The sequence below is a fragment of the Phyllosticta citribraziliensis genome (genome assembly GCF_038025025.1).
Source record: "Phyllosticta citribraziliensis strain CPC 17464 chromosome Unknown J3D65scaffold_5, whole genome shotgun sequence".
NCBI classification, from domain to species: Eukaryota; Fungi; Ascomycota; class Dothideomycetes; order Botryosphaeriales; family Phyllostictaceae; genus Phyllosticta; species Phyllosticta citribraziliensis.
The window spans coordinates 1784458-1796059 of NW_027117342.1; the positions used below are offsets into that span (position 1 = coordinate 1784458).

The 11602-nt window shown below is 56.2% G+C and overlaps 3 protein-coding genes across 3 annotated transcripts; 1 reads left to right on the top strand and 2 right to left on the bottom strand.

Moving 5' to 3' along the window:
• Window positions 1–133: 133 nt before the first annotated feature.
• Window positions 134–6323, bottom strand: J3D65DRAFT_667304 (uncharacterized protein; the record flags this gene model as incomplete). The annotated part of the gene is made up of 6 exons (XM_066803008.1): window positions 134–999; window positions 1049–3349; window positions 3399–3683; window positions 3738–4361; window positions 4421–5344; window positions 6275–6323. The coding sequence occupies 6 exons, from the start codon at window positions 6321–6323 to the stop codon at window positions 134–136; spliced, it is 5049 nt and encodes a 1682-aa protein (XP_066656333.1).
• Window positions 6324–6495: 172 nt separating this feature from the next.
• Window positions 6496–9722, top strand: J3D65DRAFT_622673 (uncharacterized protein). The gene has a single exon (XM_066800091.1). The coding sequence runs from the start codon at window positions 6883–6885 to the stop codon at window positions 9451–9453; it is 2571 nt and encodes an 856-aa protein (XP_066656334.1). The 5' UTR covers window positions 6496–6882; the 3' UTR covers window positions 9454–9722.
• On the bottom strand, window positions 9623–11463 carry J3D65DRAFT_339027 (NMD3 family-domain-containing protein). Its single transcript, XM_066795465.1, has 2 exons — window positions 11184–11463; window positions 9623–11134 (listed from the first exon to the last, which is right to left on the bottom strand). The coding sequence occupies exons 1-2, from the start codon at window positions 11381–11383 to the stop codon at window positions 9793–9795; spliced, it is 1542 nt and encodes a 513-aa protein (XP_066656335.1). The 5' UTR covers window positions 11384–11463; the 3' UTR covers window positions 9623–9792.
• Between the last annotated feature and the right edge of the window lie 139 nt (window positions 11464–11602).

An 11602-nucleotide genomic window follows, 5' to 3' on the forward strand; every position in this document is an offset into this window, starting at 1 on the left:
CCACCGCATCCATCTACTCGACGCCATCTCCCCGCATACATCAAAAATGACGGCACCACCACCACCACCACGACCCGCATGCGAAGCAGCTTTCGCCCACAACGCAGCCACCACAGCCACAGATGCATGTCCACTAATCATCCCTCTCATTGCCTTCGTCGACGCGGATCTCGGCCACCTTACCGCCGTCGTCGTCGTCCTCGTCGTCGTCGTCGTCGGGCATGTCCATCGAAAAACTGGCCGGCACCTGCATGAGGCCGCCATCGGGGCCGTCGTACACCCCAGCACCAGGAGCCTTATTAGTCGAGCCGCCATGTTGTTGCGACATGGCGACCGACGGTGCGGGCGCCGCCTCGGACGAGTCTTCGTAATCGGCGGGCGTGCCGGGCCCCGGTGCGCCACCGCTACCCGCAAGAGGCTCAAAGTCGACGTCGACTTCCGGCTCAAAGTCGTGCTGGCGGTCGTCAAAGACGTCGTCGTCGTCTTCGTCTTCGCCGCGGTTGGCGTCGACGCTGGCCCCGTCCGTGTCGTCGTCGGCGTCGCTGTTGTTGTTCCTCTGCCGCCCAGCTCCCGCCGCGATGTAATTCCACTCTCCTGAGAACCCTTCGCCGCCATCTTCGTCGCCGTACGGCGGCGGCTCCGCGGCGTCGATATCGTCGTCGTAGCCATTGTCGTTACTGTTCGCCAGACTGGTTGTCGTCGCTGCCGCTGCCGTTGCCGTTGCCGTTGCCCCAGCCGAACCAGCTGCCCCTGCCCCCACCAGGCGACCAGCTTCTACTCCGTTGCCAGCGCTCGGCGACCCAAGGGGGGAGATATCGCCGAGACGCCTCCCGTTTCCCGTGTCCGAGTCGGATGGGTCACATTCGGGCGCGTACGCTTGCCGCACAATTTCTTGGAGGTAGGGCGGGCCCAAAGGGGCCTCTTGGCGCCGACGGTAGAAGAGGAGGTATGCGCTGCCGTTGACTATGTTTTGGGGACTCTTCTTCGACACCATGGAATCTGCGCAATGTCAGCAAGGGCCAAGTCTTTGCGGCGCGACCAAACTTACCGTTGTAGTCGTACCACTGTCCATCGAAAAAGTTCTTGGCCACGGATGTGTAGTGTCCACCCCCGAGACCGCCAAAGTGATTGTCCACAGCAAAGAGGTCGTAAATGAGCGACTTGCCCTCGCCCAGACCCACGCGCTTGGTGATGTCGAGTCCTTCTATGGGAAAGTCGACGAGGATTTCAATCTTATCTCTAGAGCCCCGGGTTGCACCGAAACGCTTGAGGTGGATCATGAGAATGTCGGGGGCAGTCCAAATCTCCAGAGTCTTGCTGGCCCGTCGATGCTCCTTGCAGCGGTCGCAGTACCATGCATTTTCCTCGGACAGGATTTCAGTCTTCGCCGTCTCGGCGAAACAGTCCTCAAGCGTGATGCCCGACTTCTTCTTCGCCGCGCGTCTCCTCCTGTTTGCTGCGAGTGCAGGGTCTTCGAGGGTATCCATGTGATCCCATTTGTCGACACCTCGCATGTCGTTCTTTTCACTCCCAACTCCTCCAAACAGCGCATCGTAACTCTCGGCATCCCAGTCAACAACGATGACCTCTCCGAGACGGATGAGCATAGGGTCTCCATCGGGCTCGGACACGAGAGGCTCGGATCCAGCTCTGCTGTTGCCTCCGTTTTTTCTGTCTTTACGCCCATACGTCTTCATTTTCCGGTTCTTCTTACCCTTGCCCCGCCTGGCCTGGTTTCTCTGGAACTTTTGCTTGTTGTTTTGCTTGAAAGTCGGAACGGACGATGCCAGCTCATCCTCGCTCTGGGCGCCGACGTCGAATGAATCAACAGTGTTGGAGAACTGTGCAGCGTCCTCCGTTTCCTCACTCTCCGGTGATTCGTCGCGCTGGCCGCCCAGGCTTGATTTACTTTCGTGGCTGGCGTCGGATTGGATTGACGACCTCCGGCTCTGTGACACTGGCATTCGAGACTCGATTGTCGGCAGTTCCTGGTTGGAAAGTGAGCTCCATCCAGTCGGCAACAGTTCGTCCCCTGGCTTGTAGTATTTGAGAGCAAACAATCTTCGCAATCCGGGCCCAATGAATGCTCCTGGCTGGAGGGCCGGGGCCTCGGAAGTCGATTCATGCATTGTGACGTCTTCGTTTGTTTCTTTTCCAGCTTCAGGAGCCTCGGTCATCGATACGTCCACAATGCTTTCGTCGCCCTCGATCGAGTTCGCCTTCACGCGATTGTCGGTGACGGACGACGCATCTTCTTCTGTAGTCATGACCGTGTCAGAGACCGTTCGTGTGCCAAAGATTTGTGAACTTGAGTCCTCTTCTGCAAAAATATCCCGGGTAGTCATAACCGCAACTCTACCCAGCACCTTGCGAAGAATCTCGTCGTAGTCTTTGGCTTCTTCACGTCGAAGTACAATATGTGAGGGCCAAAGCGTGTTGGACCACTTGTCAGAGTTGGGATTTCTGCCATCTTTGCAGCGATGGAACACAGGAACCATCATTCGATCGGCCAAAGGCGACGCTGAGTCAGGAATTTCGTCGTCTTCAGAAGAGGTGTAGAGCATCGAGCGGACCTTGGACGCCTTTTTCGGCGATGGGTAATTTGTCGGTTCGTCATCAAGCTCGTATACTACAATGTCGTCCTTTTCACCAATGTTCTGCTCTGCAGTGGCGAATCTGTCGTCGAAATGCTTGAAGAATTTGTGTCCATAAACCTCCGACACCATGGTACGCTTTGGGTCAAGGCCAGGGACGCGAGCAGCGACATATTCCTTCAATGCCTTCATCGGTCTGTTTGGATCGAGCTCCACGTCAATCTTGAAAGGATCTCCGCGCAAGGGAACAAAGTGGACCGTGTGCTGCCAATTCTTTTCAATAGGAAGCTGCAGGGTCAAGGAGGAAAAAGGGTCGAAGGCGATGGACACCTTATCACAGTTTGGACACACCATGGTGTTCTTGTAAAACCCATTGAACAGATCCATCGCAATAGAGTCGTTGCGAGCCTTGTGGAGTTGGCGGTACTTTTCACCTAGCGCCTTGATGGCTTCGGGATCCTTGTGCGTGTTGTCATCGGACTCGGGGTTTTCAATGTAGGGTTTCTTCTGGATTCGGTTGAGGTCCTCGTGGAGGCCATCTACGAGGAAGCTGAGGAATTCTTGCGAGTCTTGTTGACCATAACCGGAAAACATGGGCTGCGCCCTGCCGAGAGCATACTTGAAGTTTTTGGGGGAGAAGGATGTACTGGTCGACTCCTCGTAAATCGCCGCCAAAAGACCAGCATAGGCCTTGGCAATGGCTCCGTTGTGACCAAGAGGATTGTCGGGATTCAGTTCCTCTTTATATTTGTTTTCTAAAATTTGTCAGAACCTGCCCAATACGAGAATTCTTGAAGCACTTACGCAGGAAGTAAGCCGTGAGCTCCTCCACACTCCTGATGCACTGAAGCGCAGAGTTCATGTAGCAGGTGTTACCAAGATTTGAAAGGCCAACGGTACCCCTAGTTTTTCCATTTTTGGTTCGACCTCTAGTCATCGGGCCACCTGGGGCTGGGCTACTACGACCGCTGTCGGTCTTCGAATCCAGAGCATTTTTGCCGGCACTGAGGGAGACGCCATGCTTCTGTGCCTGCTTGCGGACGTTGTCTGACAAAAATTCACCCCCGGCAGGTCCCCCAACCCACTCCTCTAGAATCAAAGTTTGGCTCTCGGCTAGACCAACCAGATCCATCTTAGCCTTACCATTGTACTTGGGGTTGTTGGTCTCGTCCTTGTGGTCAATCATTTCTCGTTGGGTCCCTTCAGCCAAGGACGAGAACGCCTGAGCATCTATGAGAAAAGGGGTCGATGTGGTCCGCGCCGGAGAGACACTTCTGGAAGTAGCGGGGGTGAGCACGCCAGAATTTCCGGTCTCCTTGGGCGCAGATGCAGGCTGGACGGGCTCCAAGACCCTCCAGATCTGAACTTTGCTGGACATGGAAATACCGGCCGCTTCTTTAGCGCGCTTGAGAAAATCTTGGAACTTTTCACTTCGGCTCGATTGCAACCTGGCGGCAGTTTGCGATTTTTCCCGCAACCGCTGAGGTGTCATGGGTTCGCTGCTGTTGAGCAGCTTGCGAATCGTGAAAAAGGGCGGGTATATCTCATACTGAAGGTTCGACGCGTTGGACCCAGGCGGTGCGGTGTCGTGTACATAGCGTATGATTGGAGGGCTTCCTGGTTTGATACCGTACCACGAGACCATTAGGTTCCAAGCCTCCTCAGGAAAGACTTCGAAATCATCTCCATACTGGAGGTTGGGCTTAATAGGTACGAACATTTGGCCTTGTCCCTCACTGACATGGTCTTGTACCCAGGCGGAAGCGTCTGGAAGGAAAGGTAAGCTTGTGAAATCCCCCAGAAAGCCAATGTGAACAGACCCATACCTTCCTCGAGGATATCGTCATTGTCGATAGGACCAACTTCGCCCTCTAGACGTGACTTGTCAAATCCGGAAAACTGTTCCTTATTCGATGACCTGGCTAGAACTCTTGACAACCACCACATGCTCACAATGTAGCCCTTCTGGCCCTCCTGCAGCTCTTTTTGATGCAAAGCCCATATTTGACCGACTTGCTCGTCTATAGACTTGGACGCGGCAGATTGGTCTTTCGATGCCGGCGGGGACTGAGCAGCGTCGCTCGTGGCGGTGGTGCTTGCATTGTTGGAGTCGTTGACGGATGTCGATGTCGTTTCGGAGCTACCAAAGCTAGCCCCTTCATTGTTTTGTTCTTCCCTCAACATGTCGACCGAAGTACCCCTCGTGATACCATTCTCAGCCTCCATCTGCTCCCTGCTGTCATTCTCACCGGCCATTTCGGATGCGGACCGCTTTGCGGGCGAGACCGAACGGCGGGATGGCGACTGAGCGATCGAGGGACGTGGTTGAGGCTGTGTAGCTTCAGGAGATGCGACAGCCTTCAGCTGCGTCTGTTCTGAGCCAACTGGGGAGCCGCGCCGGCCGGTATTGGAGTTTCCGGTCCTGGATTTGGACTCTAGGCTCAGACCCGCGTAAGCCTCGCTGGGAGAGCTCCCACCGCTGGCGTTGCTATCGCAGGGAGTGCCGTCGGACTCGGCAACCGTTTCCAACACCTCGTCGCGCAAATGTGGGGGGATATAACGTGGAGGCGAGGCAGAGGCGCGACTGCCGACGGAGGGAGGGGGCGAAGAGAGGCGCGGCAGGTCTGAGGTTCGGTGACTGTCGGAGGCAGTAGGGGTCGAGGCAGGCTCTGAGGGTTCGTGTTCCAGAGGAGGGTCCTGGGAGAGCTTCCGCTTCTTGAGTGACGCCGTCGTGAAGAAGAGCGGCCTACCTGTGGAGCTGCAGTAGCTCCAGCGGCAGGCACAAGTTCTGCGTAGGGCGGCGAGAAACACGGAGAAGGCGGTGGATCAGGGCAGCCGAGAGGAGAAGAATCCGGGCCGAGAGTGTTGAGGGCCTGGGTTTCGGAGTCGGAGAAGGTACGAGGAGTTGCAGTGGGAGAGGGCGCGTCAATGGTGCAGACCGGAGGCAGAAAATTGAGGCTGCCGCGGCGGTGATGTAGGAGGTTGGACCTTTTGGTCTTGTCGGCGCGCGGGAACTGCCGAACAAACAACGCGGCGACGGGAACCTTTGAGAGGCTGCGAGAAGCCGTCGGCACTGTGCAAGGCGATGGGATGCGATGCGATGCGATGCGGACTAGAGACGACAAGGCAGCGTGGAGGTCAAGAGGATGTGTCAAGGTCCCAGGGTAGGTAGGGTAGGTACATGTAGGATGCGACGCGCTGGGCGAAACCGACGGACGAGCTTTTCGGGCATGTACAGTACGTATGGACTGACTGGTACAGAGGGACTGACTGGACTGGACTGGACTGGACCTACCTTAGCGCGTCGGCTGCCAAAGTCAAAAATTGCCCATGGACGACACACAGGAATTCCATGTGCTTCGCTTTTGAGCTACGGACCTGTATCTCTCCTCGTGGCCACGTTCATGTGCTGCTGCCGTGTCATTTTCCATTTCCACGTCCGCCAGGCCACGCAAGCCCATCATCTATCCGTCTCGTCCCATCCTAGACATCGGTGGCGGCTGGGATCCCATCCTCTTGTCCACTCGACCACTGTACAGCTCGAGAAAACGTCGGCTTGAAAAGCAGTCCTCTCGGAGCTGTGCTGGTGTTGTTGCCCAAGTGATTGGAATGCCCGTGGCAGGAAGGCAGTCAAAAGTGGTGGCCGGCTCCCCGTCCTCTGCTGCGTAAGGCACATGTACCGGCACCGATGGCGTCGTGGACTTGAAAAAGGCTTGTCTTGACAGTCATGGCATTTGCATTGCCTCTCCAATGCCTCGGTACTTATACATTCACGTCATGGTTCCGTTGCCAATTCGCCGTCTTGTAGCCACTCAGACGCTCAGCAATAGACATGCTCCGCAACTTCTGTGGTTGGTCAGGATTCGGACACCATTTCCTTGATCCGCGTTTTTCTCCTTTCCCACAACATGCAACCGGACACACGCCTCAGCATCTTTGATTGCCTGTCTGAGTCTGTCCTGCCGCAACTGTTGGGTCGTTGCAACTTGCGCCTGTCCCAGGCAGCATGACCAGGTGAGCGGTGCGCGCGCACGCGGACACTGTTACAGCGCCGGTAAAGCTCCGCGGCGGACGACATCGATCTTCTCTACTACCCGCAACTCTGTGCCATCAACCACCTGCTCAACTATCCTTCATTCAGTCATTTTCTGCTTGAGACGTCTGGGTGCCTTCACGTTCTGTTCGAGTTTTGTTCTTGTTCCTGTGCCCTCCGACCCACTTCATTCGGCTTTCTCAAGTCCCAACTCTCCTGAAAGCACAGTCTTCATGGTATCGGCATACCTGCGCCATGTTTTCCAAGGTCTTTAAAGACAAGAACACGTCACCGAGCCATAAGAGCGAGGATAACGAGGCATCTTTGGATACCATCCTGGACACACCAGAGCTCAAGACGGAGTTTGCATTGCTCGTTGTCCTTTGCACAGACGCTATACGCAAGGACCTCAGCGCTACATTCCAACTTCCTCAAGCTCTTGCGCCCACAAACCCATCCCACAATGACGTATCAACAGGACACGACTCGGCTCAGCCAGTACAACCGCAAGGTTCCAAGTCAACCGGAGAAGCGGAGCCCAATGTCACGCAAACAGAGAAAATCAAGAAAGAGCTAGCCTCCCCGGACGTGCAAGAACTGTACCGCGCAGCAGTCACGTTCATAAACTCCTGGCGGGTCAGTGTTCTGCAACGGCTGGGAGAAGTACTGCAGGTCAAATCAGATGCGGTAAGGGAAGCAAAGGAAGCACGCAAACAGGCGCCTATGCAGGCATCTCCATCCGACGACAACTCGCCATCTCCTCTGCCTGTTCCCATATACACAACCCTGACCTCCTTGTCCGTTGAGTCTCGCACGCTACTGCTCCACTCCCTGCTGCTTCTCCTCTTGTCCCTCGAAAACTACCCCTCCCATTCCCGCTTGCTTCTCCTCCACCTCACGTCATCCCTCGCGCTCCCCGCCTCAACTCTCATCGACCGCGAGACTGCTGTCGCGACCGCGCTTCTCACTGGGGTCAAGCATCTCTCGGCTGACGAAGAAACGTCCCGCGCCGCCTCTTCAAACTCCAAATCGCGCAAATGGAAAGTCGGCATCGCAACCGTCGCTGGCGCCGCTCTGATTGGCGTGACTGGCGGACTTGCCGCGCCGCTCCTCGCGGCCGGAGTAGGCACCGTGGTCGGCGGGCTCGGGTTGGGTGCGACGGCTGTGGGAGGACTGCTAGGAGGCCTCGCTGGCAGCAGCGTGCTCGTGGGTGGGCTCTTCGGCGCCTATGGTGGTCGCATTACCGGCAAGATGATGGACCGCTACGCGCAAGAGGTGACGGACTTCCGATTCCTGCCCGTGCGCGAGGCGCGCGAGGAAGAAAACCCCTACGAGCGACAGCGCAGGCTGCGCGGACTCTTGCAGTCCACGCCTACTGACGGCGGCCACCGCCTGCGCGTCGCCATCGCCGTGTCTGGGTGGCTCTCGGACACCAACGACATTGTTCGGCCGTGGACGGTGCTGGCGCCATCACTCGAGACGTTTGCGCTGCGCTGGGAGGTGCAGGCGCTGCTGCGGCTCGGTCAGAGCCTCTCCGACGTGCTCAAATCCGCCGCCTGGAATTACGCCAAGTATGAAATCGTCAAACGGACGGTTCTGGGAAGCTTGGCTGCCGGCTTGTGGCCCCTGATGCTACTTCGAGTGGCCAAAATCGTCGACAACCCTTTTAGCGTGGCCAGGTCGCGGAGTGACAAGGCTGGCGCCGTGCTCGCGGACGCATTAATCAACAAGGCGCAGGGAGAGAGGCCCGTCACGTTGATTGGGTATTCTCTGGGAGCAAGGGTAATCTTCGCTGCGCTGCAGAGCCTGGCGCAACGCAAGGCATTTGGCCTCGTCGAAAGCGTGGTGATGATGGGATCGCCCACCCCGAGCGACGCAGCTGCATGGCGCAAGATCAGAGCCGTCGTGGCCGGCCGCGTCGTCAACGTATATAGCGAGAGCGACCACATCCTCGGCTTCCTGTACCGCACCAGCAGCATTCAGCTCGGCGTCGCGGGCCTTCAGCCAGTCAGGGGCGTCAACGGAATCGAAAATGTCGACGTCAGCTCTTTGATCGACGGACACACCAAGTACCGCTTCCTCACTGGCGCCATTCTCAAGCAGATCGGCATGCAGGAGCTCGACGATGCCGAGATTGCCAGGCAGGAGAGCGAGCTCCGCGTCATGGAGAAGAAGGATATGGAGGCAAAGGAGCAGAGTGAGAAGGAGGTGCAAGACAAAATGACCAAGGCCAATGGCGACGACGTTAAGAATGCAGACAGGGATGCGGCATTGAAAGAAGTCGTCGATGCAGAAGCAAAAGAGATGGAGAAGAAGGCCGGTCTGGACAGTCCGGGGCATGAGGCGCGCAAGTCAATGCAGATTCCGTCGATGGAGCAGCTGCGTCTTGATGAGCGTGCTAGCTCTGAGGGCCAGAGGAGCTCGCAGTCTCTGGGCAGCCGACCGCAGAGCATCATTCGCCGCAAGCCTGTAGGCCAAGGGGCAAAGCCAGCAGACGACGATCTGCCGCCGCCGAAGCCTCCGCGCCCTGTCGTCACTCACAGCGCCGAAGTTCCCGAGTCCCCTCATGCCGTCGAACCTCCCGTCGACAAGAACGGAGCCGGAGTACAGTCTGCGCAGCATGGAGGAGAAGTAGACAAAGCCAAAGAGGCAGGCGTAGAGGAAAGGGGTGGACGTCCATCAACAGCAGACGATGATGATGAATCACTGAGGATGGTCAGTCCTGATGGGATGATGATGCTTGCTCCAGAGCCCGAACCTGAATCGGATACGGAGCAAGCGCCAGTCGTGAGCAGGAAACAAAAGCTGTACTCGGCTTTGGATTAGGTGAAGGGCGAGGTGTCCGGGAATCCAAGACATAAATAAAGTCTACCAACTTGCATTTCTCTTGCGACAGCGTACGAGTATCTAGACCAAAAGAGATTCATTCCGTTGTTTCTTTCAGGAACCAGACAACCCTCACGCAAAGCCAAGAGCGGAACGTGGTTTTGATAGTCGCATTGATCAGCTACGAATGCAAAGTCGAGTGCAGTAGAGCTCTACGCCGCCACTCGGAGAGTCCAGGATGCCCAAACTCCAATTCTTCGATATGCTGCCAACCCAAACGCCAGAACCGAATCGATTGCACCTGCTGCCAGACCGAGAGCTATTTTTCCAGGCTTCCTTTTACACATCTTCATCCATGTTCATCTCCTCCAGCTCTTCCACCAACTGGTCCATAGGAATTTGTATGCCATCATCATCCTCGCCGTCCTCGGCCTCGTCCATTTCGTCGGGATTGCTTGGCATGGCGCTCGGCTGGTCCTTGTACAGAGCCATGCCAGTTCTAAAGTCGTCGTCTTCTTCAACGTCGCGCAAGAACATTTCAAAGTCGCGCTCGAGACGCTCTTGGTCTTGCTTGCGTGGAAGCATGTCCGACTCTTCCTTGTTCATGCGCTTGACCTTCCAGTTGCGCTTGTTCTTCTTCTTGCGCTGGTAGTGCTTCTTAATAAGCATTACGTCTGGTATCTGGGCCGAGTACTGTTTGCTTTCTTGCAGCTTGTCGAAAAGCTCATTGTTGAAATTTGTGCCCTCCAGATGGTATCCCATAACCGAGTCTCCAACGTTGAGCAGGCTACCAAGGTGCGTGCGCGTGAAGTAGGTTTGGTCGCTCGATCCCATGTCGGAAGCGCGGGCGACGGTAGCTTCGGCCAGAACGTAACGGCCCTTGACAGGTCCAAGCGGCTCAATGTCCAGCACAATGAATTCTACCAGCTCAGTCACATCGGCAAGCGAAGTGAAGGGCACGCGCCAGTATACATCTGGACTGATTTCTGCGGTTTGAAGAGTTTGGGGGTCAAGGACTTGTACAGCAGTGCCGATCTTGCTGCAGATCGTCATGGGAGCGATGTTTCCGAACTGCTTTGCAATCTTGATGGGAAGAACTACGAGGTCATCCTTGCAGATTGGAACGATCTCGACAGAGAACGAGAACTTGTAGGACTTCGTCGAGGTATGAATATCCATGGAAATCAGTTCTTGCGACTTTTTGCTGAAGACCGGCACAACAGATTTGAGGAAGTCGACAAACTTTTCGGCCTGGTTCCTTGCGGCGAAGTAGAAATCGATACCCTCGTGGACTTCCTTGATGTTGATTGTGTCCCGGTGGGCAGAGTGTTTCAAAATAAGCTGCTCGAGGAACAAGAATGTTCGCTTGTGCGTAACCTTTTGTCGGACTTGGACTACGGCTCTCCAGGTGTTGTGGGTATAACTCTTGGCGCAGTCCGGGCACTGCTGGTTTGCCACGACATATTCGACCTCGAATGATTGTTGGAGAATGGTGTTTTGGAACGCCTCTTGCTGGATGGTGATTTTGACCTTGATCCTCCGGGAATGGGGCTCGGTCCAGATGAAGCTTGCGTCGATGATGCGGACTTTTTGGAGACCGCGAAGTTTGCGCAGGCAAAGGGCAAGCAGTTCGCGAGACTCGGGTTGGGCGACAAGCCATGAGGCAGGCGGCGACATCCATCTGGGCGAAAATTAGCTTTTGTGGATTGCGATGAAGAAAGATATGCTACCTGTCACAGTCTCTGCAGGTGTGGAGCGTGGCCTCTCTCTGTATGCCCTCGGAAATGTCGACGGTGAGCTTGATGCAGTCATAGCAGAGAGCGCCAGCCGACTGTGTGCCGTCTATTGGTGCGCCGCAGTTGCAGCACAGAATAGTGGCCGCATTCTGCTGGCCAGGCTGGATCGAAATAGAGCCAGAATCGAGATCCATGGCTCGATGGGCACAAGAGGCTGGGGTATCTCAAGAGAAGGTGGGTGTTGTCGAGGAAAGGGCCCGCAGGTCTAGTGGCGGGAGAAATAATTGTTAAGCAACGCGCAGGCGGCGTCCACGCACTGGACCCGACGGCGACGGCAGAATCTGCTATCGATAAGGAAGGGCGGTGCGGTGCGTCAATCCGGACGGAAAAGTCGCGGCCGGGCCACTTTGCAG